The 14,303-nt window shown below is 40.8% G+C and overlaps 1 protein-coding gene across 1 annotated transcript in view; it reads left to right on the forward strand.

Moving 5' to 3' along the window:
* Positions 1–6,261: 6,261 nt before the first annotated feature.
* Positions 6,262–14,303, forward strand: part of TOPAZ1 (testis and ovary specific TOPAZ 1) — a gene marked incomplete at both ends in the record, with an annotated part of 40,689 nt that continues 32,647 nt past the window's right edge. Inside the window, 2 exons of the mRNA XM_082310757.1 lie at positions 6,262–7,426; positions 8,951–11,408. Coding sequence (XP_082166883.1) covers positions 6,262–7,426; positions 8,951–11,408 — 3,623 coding nt within the window. The remainder of the gene's footprint in view (positions 7,427–8,950; positions 11,409–14,303) is intronic.

A 14,303-nucleotide genomic window follows, 5' to 3' on the forward strand; every position in this document is an offset into this window, starting at 1 on the left:
ACAGGCTGGGGGAGGAGTGGCTGGAGAGCTGCCTGGCGGAAAAGGACCTCGAGGTGTTGGTTGGCAGCCGCCTGAACATGAGCCAGCAGTGTGCCCAGGTGGCCAAGGGGGCCAATGGCATGCTGGCTTGTATCAAGAATAGTGTGGCCAGCAGGACCAGGGAGGTGACAGTGCCCCCATACTCGGCACTGGTGAGGCCACACCTCGAGTACTGTGTTCAGTTTTGGGCCCCTCACTACAAGAAGGACATCAAGGTGCTCCAGCGTGTCCAAAGAAGGGCAACAAAGTTGTTGAAGGGTCTAGAGAACAAGACTTATGAGGAGCGGCTGAGGGAGCTGGGGTTGTTTAGTCTGGAGAAGAGGAGGCTGAGGGGAGACCTTATCGCTCTCTACAACTACCTGAAAGGAGGTTGTAGCGAGGTGGGGGTCGGTCTCTTCTCCCTAGTAACAAGCGATAGGACGAGAGGAAACGGCCTCAAGCTGCGCCAGGGGAAGTTTAGGTTGGATACTAGAAAAAACTTCTTCACTGAAAGGGCAGTCAGGCACTGGAACAGGCTGCCCAGGGAAGTGGTTGAGTCTCCATCCCTGGAGGTATTTAAAAGACGGGTAGACGTGGTGCTCGAGGACATGGTTTAGTGGTGGACTTGGCAGTGCTAGGTTAACGGTTGGACTTGATGATCTTAAGGGTCTTTTCTATGAGTCTATGAATCACCCAAGGAAAAAAAGACACAGCAAGTTATTCTGAGGCTCCACAAAGTGTGGAGCGTCCACCTTGACGCTATTAAGCAGAGATTTTACGCCTTAATGGATGACCATAGCACAAGAAATTGAACCTAGGAGCCAGTCACTGCCCAACAGCAACAATAATTCGGATTCAGATTTGGATTCTAGTTTGCAATTGATCACTGTCACCATTCAAAGTTCAAGGCTCTCTCTACTTTTCCTAGGAGCACTGCTGAAGATGACCCTCCACTGTTTCTTCAGTCAGTCTGAACCACTGAGAAGTCTCCCAATACTGTGTTTTGTCTTCACCTCTCCTTTCTTCTTTTAAGGGTGATTTTCTGAAGAAATTTGACAATTTTTTGGTCTGATTTCTGTCTAGCACTCTTCTCCCTGTTTATCTACTGTTTTATTACATTCTCTCTATACCTTACCCCACTCCTACTGTTTCTAATCGTACGCTTTTCTAGCTCAGATTTACTCAACTTCCACTTCCTTTTTCCCTTTCTTTTTTTAATTTTCTCATTTAGAAATCACATTTCATAATCCTTTTTGGCAGCGAGATGGAGGTGTCATGTACTTGCTGGTGTGCAGATGCTTTCCTCGTAAGTCCAACATCTTTTTCATCCAGCCACTAAAAGAAGTTGATTCTAAAGGCAGATTTAGTGGTAGGTACATGGTTATGTACTATCTAGTTAAAGCAAAGATATGCTTTATTTAGAGAATTTTAAAATCAATTGAAACTGTATGTGTAGTCTCCTATTTGACTACTTAATCCTCTACTGCATCTGTGTTTTTTTAATCTCAACTTCCAGGTAGCTAGGTAGTTTATTTCTTGAACTCCTAGCAGTGGAAGTTTAAAAAAGAGCCACAAAAGAAAGGGAATAAAACAGAATACAAACCTACCACAGCAGTTCCCTTAATCTTAAAATCGATTAGTGCCACTTTCTGTAAGGTTCAGATCAGATGTGATCATCTGGAAAGTCGGTCTTCCAGAATAAATGTCAAGCAGCACGATTACCAAAAAAAAGGCAAGTGGTACAGATGACTTTCAAGCTTTGCAAAGCTCAGTGTGAGAGGTCCTTACCCCTATCCTTTGACAGAAACTGAAGGAGCACAAAATGTGCCAGAGGGAAACACTGATTCCACACAATCAATAATTTTGATTTTCATGCTGTCACAATTCAGTAGTAAATTAGGAATCAGAGGATCTACCAAGAAATGCCAGATGGTTCATTATGAAATACACCAGCTGTCTTTTTTCCTCCAATGTCTCATTTTAAACTGGTGGAAAATGAAGTTACTTTAATCTACCCTGTACGACTCTATAATAAAAACAGACACCAAAATAAAGGTTGAAATATCCAGCTACTCACTGGATTCACCTAGTCTACCATCATGACACCATGTAGTCTAATCACTCAGCTACTTCACAAAACAGGTCACGTATTTCCACTGCTCTCAACACCGTACTGGCCCTTGTCTAACGGAGTTCATAGTGTCAAGGTAGACAAGCAGACAAACATCTGCTACTATAAACTGGATCAACATCTGTACAGTTGAGCTACCAAGGACATGAGTCGAATGCGTACATTGTACCTCAAGTCCAACAAGGGCAGTTAGCACGATTCTCATTAGATGTCATGTCAAAGGTGGCTCCCACATTAAGTGCCTGGGAATGGAAAGCAAAGGCAGTTTTAGAGGGATATACATGAACGGCTTGAGACAAAAGTCCTTAGTTCAACAGATCAGCAACACACCTATTTCCAAAACACCTATGTGTTTGAAATGAAGGCAGGGGGTAAAGAAATTACTTAAAAATCCTATCTACGTTTACTATCTTTGGGTGCTACCTTTGCAAAACCAATAGTTCAGATCTGCTAATAAATAAATCCTTGGGGTTATAAAAGGATACTTTCTTAGACATACTGGACTAAAACTCATCCCTGTTTCATTTTGGTCGTATTATTTAAGGGATTAATTTGGCGCATTTTAGGAATGCAACAGACTATGCATGTTCTTCAGAGCTCAGTCTCAGTTATTACAGCACAGCCAAACTCTTTCCACTACGGTTTGCTGGAGATAACAAATCTATCCCTCAGCCAAGCATGAAGATGTAAGCAGTGCAAAAAGAAGTGGTCCAGGGGGACCTTTCTCACATTGCCTCACAAAAAACCCAATTCATTTTCAAGTTAATTCTTTTCAGTTCCCTAGCTAAAAAAGACGACTTAATTCCTGTTGCTAGATGAGTGTATTAGCAAAGTCTGAAATACAGCCCACTCAAAAATTTGTATGATTTGCTCACTTATGTAGCTGGTTTATGTGTTTACACATAATCAATCAAAATTTCAATCCTTCAAAAACTTTTGGAAAGTTACTCAAATGTATCATTAGATCTGCAGCCACAACTTCTCCACACTAGTAGTGTAAACTACATTACTTAGGGGGCTAAATGCACACGCTTACTCCTCTGAGAGAAGAAAGAAATAATAATTTCATGGACTTTACATGAATGTAGTCACACAAGTTCCTTTTTCCCTCTTGAAAACTGCCAGGCATCTCTGAGTGTACTGATTATTCTGGAAAAAAATGTTTTTAGGCACCAGGATTCCCTTTCTACTTTCAGACACTTGGTACCTCATATTTCTATTACAGTGTTTGTGTCTAGGATGAACAAGAAACAAATGAAACAAAGCAAGAGATCAGCAAAAGTTCAACTAGTTCTAAAATTTAGATATGGCATTGAGATACAGGACTTACAAAACTCAAGAGAAACAACAATTTATCTTTATTTCCAAACAAGGTATAATTTTAAAATAAAGTTCAAACATTTCCTTGTAGTATTACTAATTCAAATATTGTTGGAATGTGAAAATGACTCCTTTTTCCCCCTTAAGCTGTTTATATGATTTTTTAAAATTATTTCCACTTTAATAACCTACAGTTTTAATAAACACTTGACACAGAATTTCTTTAAATGATATGTCTATGTATTAAAATTCTCTCTTCTTTCAAGTATTTTTAAAAGATGGTTAAATTGATCCACTTTGCAAGACAATGTTTATACTACCTCTTTTTAGCAGTATTGTAAACTGAATGCAATCTGGTTTTTAACATAATCCACAGCTGCTTCAAAATATCCTTTCTGAGGCTCTAGCCCTTTTTTCAAAGGACTTTCATGAAGAATGTCTTTAATTAGTACTCATTTCAAGTACATTTTTTATTCATTTCATAAAAATCTGGTCTGAGTAGAGTTCTCATCATTGTAAATAACTGACTAAATACTCAAATCTTAAAAATTACACTGGAGAGCAGTAAGATAATTCATATGCTGTTCTTCCAGATTTCCTTTACTACTGCTTTTCGGCATATCTTTTTCTTTCTTGTCTTGCTATCTAAATTAAAAGACTACGTTACACACTGGAGAAGGTTATATTTGAACTGGAAAAGGTTAAATTTTGCCAGAGCCGAATGTTTTATGTAATACTAGCCTTGCAGAACACTGACGATGATAAATACTGTGCAGTTAGTTAACTCCCTTTTATTGGGTCCTTTCTGTCCCAAGGACCTGAAGCACAATACTGAGCTGGGGGAGAAACTGCCTAAGAAATCTGTATTTTTTGCTTTGATTAGCTTTAGTTAGCCACTTGCTGACTTTTTGTTGTACTTAAGCACGTATGTGCAACCTAAGATGATAAGCAAAAGAAAGTTAATGGCTTCCCAGCCTGCCTGTTCTTTCCTCATCTATGGAGGGCTTTTGCTGAAAATCCAGTGTTCTCTGTCTTTATTTGGACAACGATGTATTATCACTACCTATAGATGGAGAAACAGAGATAAAGTCAGTAACATGAACCGAAGTCACATAGCGAGCCAACGTCAGTTGGTAAAATATGCCTTTACTCTTCAACTTACATCCACAGTACTGCACTTTCTATAAAGTAGTGACAAAAAAAGCTTTATTTCTGTGCATGGGTCTCAAACTAGGATGCATGAAATGTGAACACCACCAAGCACTAAGCCAGGGTGAAATGAATTTGAATAAGGCACTTCATCGCTCAGAGACCACCTGTGAACAGAAAGGGACTGCTTGTACGACACAGTCATTTATCAACCACGTGCGATTTTGCTGATCGCATTGTTGGCATTAAAGTATCACCTTATGAAGTGTAATCATTTATGATTTTCATAGCACTTGTCATTTAGATTCAACCTTCGTACAACATTGTTTTTGTAAGCTAACTTCCACGTGCTCACGTTATCACGCAGTGAATGGTCCTGAAGCCTTGGTGTCCTCCATTTTTGTTGAAACTATCACCACATTCAAAGCCCAAACACCAACTTTGGCTGTTTTCTGACTAAACAGTCTAACTATTTGAGCTATTTGTTCCCTAACTCCTGTCTATGTGTTATTTGAAATACAAAGTTTCCGTAAGCTACGGTTATGTAAAAAAGCGTATCGCCCCTCAATTTTGGAGAGCCTCTGAAGTGCTGTGGACAAAGGAGGTAATGCTGCTTCACGGAGGTGGATGAAACACCTGAAGAAACCGGTGAGCCGGGCAGTCTGGGGTTTTTTCTACCCGACCCTCAGCTCTGGGCGAGTTGCGCATTTGCCGCCATTTGGTGCTGCGCAGGCAGGGTTTGGTGGTTCCACACAGGAGCCCACGGCTGCGGCCGTGGCCCGGCCTGGTGGCCTCTCACCCCTGGGGCACGGGGCTTCGGGCAACAAGGGAGCAGCACGAAGGCTCCACAGCCGAAACCAAGAAACCACCACCCGGCCGAGCTCTGCCGCCCAGAGGGGCAGCGTTCGCCACCCCCGTGCTCGGCACCGCCTCAGGAGAGGGGGTTTCCGCCATGAAGGCGACAAGACCCGGCAAGAGGACGAGCACAGCGAAGCCGCGGCGACCCCTCTCCTCCTGCCCGTGAGTGTCAGCACGCCTGGGCCCGCAGCGTCCCCCCTTCACCCCGCCTCGGAGCCTCCCTCACGCCACCGCCCTCGGCCGCCTCCCACCCTGCGCCTGCGCCGGCCGCGCCGCCATTACCGCCCGCGGAGGGCGCCCGCCTCTCCCGGCCAGCGGCGCGTTGCGGGCAGGCGGCGCTGGCGGGGCTTAGGCGAAGCGTCGAGGGACGGATCGGTGGACGACGGACGGGGCGAGGGGAGAGCGGGGGTGGCTTGGGCGGCTGCTGTGGCGGCGGGGGTGGCGCGGGAAGCGGCGGCCTGCGTGGCATGGGCGGCCGCGCAGCGGTCCTTGAGGCGGGGAAGGTGTGGGGCTCCTTCCTCCTCCCGCCTCCGCGGTGAGGGGCTGCTCCGGGCTGGGAGGGCGGGGGGGGGGCTCGCTGGTGGCCGTGGGCTTTACCCAGGCGGCCTGGGCTTGCTTTCCGTCAGGCTGGGCTCCCCCGGGGTGACCCCTGAGGCGTAGCCTGAGGGAGGGTGTGCTCCCCTCCTGGTCGGGTCTGTGCCCGCCCTCCGTCTGCCTGGGGTGCTGTTAGAGGTGCACTGGTGAGTGGATTTTGTGGATTTTGTTGCTGTCTCCAGGCTCCTATGATGCCGCAGTTAAGGTCAGGGAAAGTGGTAACTGCCAGCGAGGCGAAGTCGGCTGACAGGATGGTCACCAGCCCAAGCTCTCTGGGGGTCCGGGTAGGAGGTGAGCCAGGGAAAGGGTCGGTAGCCAAGCATAGTCCTCACCTGGCACTAAAGAGAAAACCTGAGCAGCCCTTATCTTCTTGTCTGCAACCTGCCGTGCTCTCCAGCGTTGCCTATGAGCAATTTGCTCCTCTTGTGCCCATGCAGAAGGAGCAGCGTGAGAGTAGCCGGAGACTCCCACGTAAAAAACAGTGCAGGAGGGCTGCCAGAAGCAACAAGGGTGTAGCTCTGCCAATTTCAGACACTGCTGTATGTGGAGATGGGCAGGCAGCAACCACAGCTGCAGCAGCGTGCGGGGAAGAGACTGTAAGGAGAGGGACAGGACAAGGTCAAAAGCTATTTTTCTCAGGAACTACTTTGCAAAATAAATTCTCAGCAGGGATTGAAAGGAAAGAACGTAGCTCAGAAGGACTGAACCTCTCAGGTTTCCAAGAGAGTTCAGGGAGCTCAGGGAAAAAAGGCAAATATTCCTTTATGGAAATAAAATTACAAATCCCATCCTCAGAGGAGGAAATTGAGAGCACAGAGAGACATGACGTTTCCTGTTTGCCAGAACCAGAGGTGCTGCAACCCAGAAAGGGAATGTGTAGTACTGAAATGAAAAGCACTGACTCTATAACAATACTGAATATGCAAATTCCAGATCTTAAGAAGAATTTGGGGACTCAGGAATCCTTGTCTGAACCAGAACCTCAGGAAGAGGTAGATACACCAGGGAAGTTGAATGGGTGTTCTTTAATTGGATCAAGAAAGCCAGGGACACAGGAGAAAGGAAAGAGATGGTTGAGCAAGAAAGGCGGGACGTCTTTGATGAAACCAAAACTACAAGGTCCCAGAGAGATGGGTAGGTGTGCCTTGCTGGAGCTGCATACACAGTGTCCAGAGTCCAAGAAAGGAGCTGTGAGTCTGAGGAAGAGGGACAGAAACACACTGGTGTCACAGCAGCTACAGGGTCTGCATAGCCAAGAACAGCCAACAGCCAGAGGAAAGATGCACAAGCATTGCATGAAAGAAGAGCAGCAGAGCTCAAAGCCTCAGAAAGGAGCAGACAGCCTGGGGGAAAGTGGTAAGCACTCGTGCCCCATTGTAGAAGTACAGGTGCAGAATTTGGGCTCCCAGGACAAGGGACTGGTGCTGCAGTAAGATCTCATTAAAAAGTGAAAAAACAGGAGATTATTTTTCTTTTGCAGATGTGTTTGTGTGGGACAAAGTCATGGGGGCAGGAACAAGTGGCCTGTACCCTATCTCAAAGTGACTGTTAGTGTGTGGCTGCTAACTTAGCTCAAGAACTGTAGAGATAAGAGCTAGGGTCTGCTTTACAGTATTGTGAATACCAGTCTTAGAAGAAAACAGCTTTTTAGGAAGATGAAAGGCTTTTCTTGAAAGAGAAAAGCAGTTCTTTAGCACAGAGGAGAGGAGACCAGATACTGTTGGGGGGGGGGAGGAAGGGGTATTGGCAGCAACAGGCCCCGAGTAAGAAATTTTTTTCTTTTTTTTTCTCCTCAAAAGTGGTCAGTTCACTTATGTGTAGAAGGTCAGGCACAAGCAGGAAAGGAAGCAGTAGTTTCAGCAAAGCCAAAATAAAATATAGTCAATTCTTCATTTGTATATTATTTGATTATTATTGAATATGTGCTGTCTTGTTTTAGTGCTTGCCTTTATAGGGTGCTGGTTTTTGCTTTCAGAACTTTTTGCTTTTTAGTCGCTATTCTCTGCGAAATCCTAAAAGATGTAGAAGCAAAGATTGTATTTTGGTGTTTTAAGGGAGTGTTGTATCAAACTGGAACAATTTGGAAGAGGATTTTTAAAAGTCTTTCTTTTTTTCAGGACAGTTGTATAAAAGACATTCCTTTTACTTTCAAAGTGGGTACATTCAAATGACAAATATTTGCTGTAGGTTATTATTAATAAATATTTTATCTAGAAACCATATTCTGAAAAACTGAGGTATTAAAATTGTATCTTTCTTACTTTGAAAACTAAGATCTAAAAAACCCAACATTCTACTAGTACATTCTTGAGTCCATTCTCCAGATGAAATTTTCAGATGTACAGTTTTTTACATAATCTGTATTTGCTTTTAAATAAAAAGTAGTACTTTATCAAAATGCAAGTCCTGCGGTGTTACTGGATCTTCTTGAACAGTCTGATGCATTTGGTTGGACTATATATCTGAAATAAACTACTATATTCTTATGAACAAGCTTTCCTAGTACAGAGAATCTACAGCGTAAACAAAAGATTTTAAGGCTGAGTGTGCAAACAGCATCTGCATTTTCATGCAAGACTTGCTCTAATTTGGTTTCCACCTATGTTTTAAATACACAACTTCCAAGGTCCTTATGACGCCTTAAGGCTCTGTTCATCTTCGTGTTTGTTTCTGAAGACAAAGGATTTGTTACTGTAAGTCTGCTAATACTGCTCATTTAAAAAAAAAATGATAAAACTTTACAGAAATGTTTTAGCCTTATACAGTGTCATGTTTGTTGGTAGCCTTGAATGTTTCTTGTTCTCTTTATAAAACATTGCAATAGGGTATTCTTTTTCCCTTAGCGTATTCTTTAATGACACTTCTTTGTTTTTTAATCAGCAAAGGAAAAATGGAAAGCAATTGAGCAAGACTCCAGTACACAGGCTGTGAAGAAGCTTAAGACAGATCGAAACAGGTCAGAAGATTCCAAGGAAAAGGAACCTCACTACTCTAGATCTCCTACTTTAGGTGGGACTCAAAGCAAGAACTTTCTATGCCATCCTGTAACAAAAAAGTCTGGTGTGCAGTATAAAAAAAGGAAACCCAGAATTGATCAAATCAAGTGCTTGCAAACTTGTAGTGTGTCTACAGCTGAAAAAGTGAGAAATGTACCTGCAAAATGCGATGCTGAACGTTGTAGAAATGCCCTAAGCCATTTTAACGGCTTGCTCTGTGCAACAGAAAAGAATCCATTTGTGAGATTAGAGGCCTGTAGTTACATCAATACATTTGTGAAGTCTTCAGCTAGTGGAACTACCAGCAGTTATAAATTAAGTGGATTCTTCCATGTAGCCCAGGATAAAAGAAAGCATGTTTTTCCTGATGGTACTGTAGAACAGGGTGATATGAATTGCAGCACTAGTAGAATGCAAAATGAGAGATCATCCATAAAAGGTGGTTTATTGTTTAATAAAGAAAAACCTCAAAATGGAGAAGGGTGTTTTTCATGCTGTCAGAGTGAAAACAATAAGTGTTTAAGAGGAAAAAAGTGGAATATTGGTAGAAAGCGTAGAAAAAAGATGAAAATCACTGAGAAATCAGCAGTGCAGAATATTTTCACAGATGTGGCTAATGAATGCAGTGAGTGTGAGTTACAAACAGAAGCGGCAGTTGCCATGTCAAGCTCCTTTGCAGTCTTAGGACTAAATCATAAAGAAATTACTCTGTCAGCTTCACATGATCGTACATCAAATCTTCACATAGGAAAAAATACTCGTGAAGCACAAAATATATCAGTCTGGAGAAAGAATAGTACCAAATTACTTGAATTTGAAGACGGCTTTAAGAAGACATCTGAGCCCTCTGTAATGGCTGAAGGAGAAAATTCAAACAGTGTGGCACATCATTCTGCTGCTTCAGGTAGCCTGAGAGTGCTAGCTCAGTTCCATGATGATTCCAATTGTCACAAAAGCAAGACAGATGAAAAATTGAAGAAAGTTAATAAGAAAGCGCAGCAGTGTACCTGTCAAAGAACAGTACCTATGACTGGTAAAAATGCTTGGCCTTTTGAATCTTGTGCCAGGACTTCTGAATGGGTGCATAAAAATCATGGGTCCATCTCAGAAGGAAAAAGACTTTTAAGGGCTGCCTTCAAGGAATGCTCTGATAAAGGCAATGTTAAAGCTGTAGGAAACAGTGCTGTGACTGGGAATTTGAGACAGCTGGACTTGCATATGTCATCAGCAGAAATTAACAAAGAATCTACGCATAAAATAATGGATCCAAATACCAAATGTCTGACTTCACTTGAAACACCAGAATCCTCTTCTGTGGATATTTATGAGACTTTGAGAATAAGGAATGAAAATGTGGAATCACCTGTTAATATGGATAGAAGTGCCACAGCTTTTAGCCATGATGATGTGCAAGAAGTTAAAGCAACCTTGAATTTTACAACAAAACAAAAAGATAAAAATAAAGGAGCTGTAACAAAAAGAAACCTGTCAATGACAGTGCAGAATGGTACACCTACAGGTAACACAAACAGAATAAACTTCAGCCATAAAGCATCGGTAGTGAACCAGACATTTTCTGATTTAAAGCTAATGAAAGTATTAAACACTGGAAACCTGACAAAATTCAAAATTCCTTTATGCAGAAACAAACCTGAATCCAGGAAATTGGAATCTGTCCGTTCATTTGAAAGAAAAACCTGTAGTCCACTAGAACTTCTTGACAGCACTAGTGTTTCAAGAAGGCAGAAAACAGGTGAAGAGACGTTTTTTGTAAATTCGGAACCACAGCCTCTTCCTATTGCAAGTGATGCTACATCTATAGCATCCATGAAGAAAAAAGCAGATGAGATCAACAGTAAGGACTTTCAGCATGATGGCTCTGAAAACCTTTCAAATGAGATGTCTGCGCTCCCTGAACATTTTTCTTTATATCCGTATCCTTTTCTTGACAAACTAGAGTCATCTGTGCCTGATTTCCGTGGTACTGAATGTGTACTAAAATCTAATTTTCCTGATCATTCTTGGAATGCAGTTGATCTCCCTGTTGCATTAGAAATAAATGATGATAGCAAATCAAGAGGGAATCTTTCACAACACAAAAGTCAAAATTTTCCAGATATTATTGAAGCTTACAAAGAAGATGTTCTTGTCATTGATGTGATTCAGGATGACCCTGACCTTTTTGGAACCAATAATGGAGAGGAGCTTGCACTTGCAGACTCTGAAAATTGTCCTGTGAAGGCGTCCTATACTAGCATCTGCATTAAAGACAAAAAGCAGGATCTTAAGCCTGAATATCCTGCTATCTCAGAAAACGGAGATTCAGTAGATGATAATTTTAGGTATGCATAGCATTCTTTTTATTACCATAATCCTAAGTACTTTGTTCTCATATCAGTATACTTTGGTTGTACTGGTCAGGCTTCCTTACAGAATTTCACTAATTTCTGGGTTGATTTTAAGTGTCAAAATTTGATTGAGGTATGAAAGTATTCTGAATGCAAATCAATTAATTTGTTCTTCATAAGAACCAGGATAAACTCTGAATTGAAGGAAAATGTAGTCCTAAAGAATTGGTTTAGACCAAGTGAAGTGAAATATGAAAGTAGAAACAAAGCTAATTAAAAGTGATATTCTTAATAAATAACTTAATATTTTTAAATATCTGACTTGAGATAGCAGATATCCCTTTGAGGGTAGTTGTTTAGTTGTAAAGTGGTATAATACTTAGAAATATTTTTTGCTTTCTAGGTGTAGCTTATTCTTTTGCTGGGTCTGTATGAGTAAATGGTTGTCTCTACAGTAATATTCCATTCTGCCATTCTCCTTCCCTGCTTTTCTTCTGTCCCCAGACATGTGAATATTTTTCAAATCTGTAATTTGACTAACACATTTTAGATGTTTATGATCCTGCATCTTCATTCAGCAAGTTCCTGGTGTAAATTATTAGGCATTAATGTTTTTCTGTGTTTTGACATGATCATAAAAGTCACTGAAGGGGGAAGAGAAGTTTAAAGTAGAAAAGAACTTTTGTAAAAGAGGTAGTAGTCCTTCGTGGGATAGATGAACTCGTCAACTGTCTGGTCTGTTTTCTCTCTAAGCTTTGATACTTGTGTTTAATAAATGAGTTTTAAGATTAAATTTTTCATCTTATGAAGAAAAACATAAAGCTTAGACAGAAATAGTACAAGATTTTCCTCCGAAGATTAGGTTTTTTATTGAAAGGGGTGTTTTAATTTTCTTCCTTTGCTCTTTCTGGGTGGCTTTATGTTATCTTATTTTAAATAATGTTTTAATTATTTTCAACATTGTACCATCTTATAATTACATTCATTTTTTTTTTAACTTTTTACTCTCCTTATCCTTTCCCCTTCATTAAACCCATGTGCAAAAGAGGAAAGGAATCTTCTTTGAGGTGCTGAACAGGTTTTTAGACATGAGAATATAAAACTTTCCACTGTTAATAGAATAACACTTCTGCCAAAACAAGCCTCTGAAGAACAGGGCAAGTCTTCAGTAGGAGCATCCAACTTCTTAAGAAGCAGCTAGGCTGTATCATAGTAGATTTATTAGAATGAGTATTCATTTTGTGTACGGTGTATATTATATCTTATATACACAGTATAACGGAATGAGTATGCACTGCGTATTACCCCAGGGTAATAATGGCTGTTCAGAGATGGTTTCCAACTGACTGTCCAGACAGCCGTTGCACAGAATGGAAGACCAGAACTTCTGAGCCCTTGAAACTCATGTATTGGTTATCATAGTAAAGTTTTGCTATTTGTATAAGTACTAACTGAAAATTTTGTTGGATCTTGTAAGTACTTTGTAGGGAGGAAAAATATTCCCTTTATTTAGTAATGACATTGAGTTAGAGTAACATCACAACCATTAGATAGACGAAGCCTGAGCTTGTTTGAAGTCATATTTCAACTTTCTTCCTGGTATCTGCTGAATTTGCTTGCCATCAGCCAAAGAAAATAAAAATGCATGGTTCTTATTTCTTAGAATTTCCCCTTAATTTGCTAAAGAAGCCAGCAAAATTGTCTATTTTTGCTTTTTACCTTCCATAATTTAATGCAAAGACCATTAGACGGTGACTAATCATAGTTGCTAAGTCAGGAACATATTAATGAACTGAATATGAGAATATTGAAATAAGGCAATAGACCTTACAATTTTATCAGGTAGCTTATGATATCACCAGATAATGGCCAGTTCCTACTGTTGTTTTTTATTTTGTTAGTATTTACCAGATACAACTGGGACTTCAACTTTGTTTGACCAACCAAAAAAAGTGATTATGCTGGTAGAGTTATGCTCACATCATACTACGTATTTTAAAGTAAAATATTGTTTCTGTTAATGTCCTTTTTTGTTACAGATATTCTAGAGTATTGTCTATGTTTTCTTGTTTGGCTTCTTATTTTATGCATACTCGGTTTTGCTTCATTGCAATATTAGTTTGTAACGCCACTTCAATCTGGCCACGTAGAACAGCGAGTCAGAACTGCACTGTTGTAAACCATCTCTAACTTGTATAAATATTAGTTTAGATGCATGTTTTGTTTAACATTTGGTTAATGTTAGCCATGACACTCTACATGAATGTAATCTAGGTGATTTTAAGTAGAAGAGCAATATAAGCACTTAATGGCTGCACATGGCGGTTGTTGCCGAATGTTTTCTTTAACTGCATCAATACATAGCTTTTGTTATGGTTTCCCTTCAGATTAATAGGAGTAGGCAGATGATGATAGGAAGAATCTGAATCTTTGCTAAAACTGTTTTAGTGCATGTATGCATGGGGATGGACTTCAGTACATGACTTCTTGTGTACTGGTATTTTAGTCTGGCATCGGTAGACTAAAAGTTCTCACTGCCCTGTATTTCTGCTAGCAGCAAGTTATTCTGAAAGTGTAGCTGGGTTGTTAAAAAGTTTTTTAAAATGTGTTGAGTGTTACTTATGAGTTTAATAGCAGTTAGATTGTAATTGTAAAGGAAACGATTGGTGCCTTAATTTGTGGTGTTCTTCCAGCTACAAAAATCTTAGATCTAGCAGCTTGTCAAAATGACAGTTGCTATAATGAAGTAATACTTTTTATTCAAGCTTCATTGTGAAACCAAAGCACTGAAACTGTGTGGAGGATGTACCAAATTGAGTCACTAACTGACAAGTATTCAGTGGCAACTATTAGCCCCTGTGGATGTGTGACTATTAGTGTGGATCCATT

The sequence above is a fragment of the Platalea leucorodia genome, assembly GCF_965183815.1.
Source record: "Platalea leucorodia genome assembly, chromosome: 1".
In the NCBI taxonomy this organism is placed as follows: domain Eukaryota; kingdom Metazoa; phylum Chordata; class Aves; order Pelecaniformes; family Threskiornithidae; genus Platalea; species Platalea leucorodia.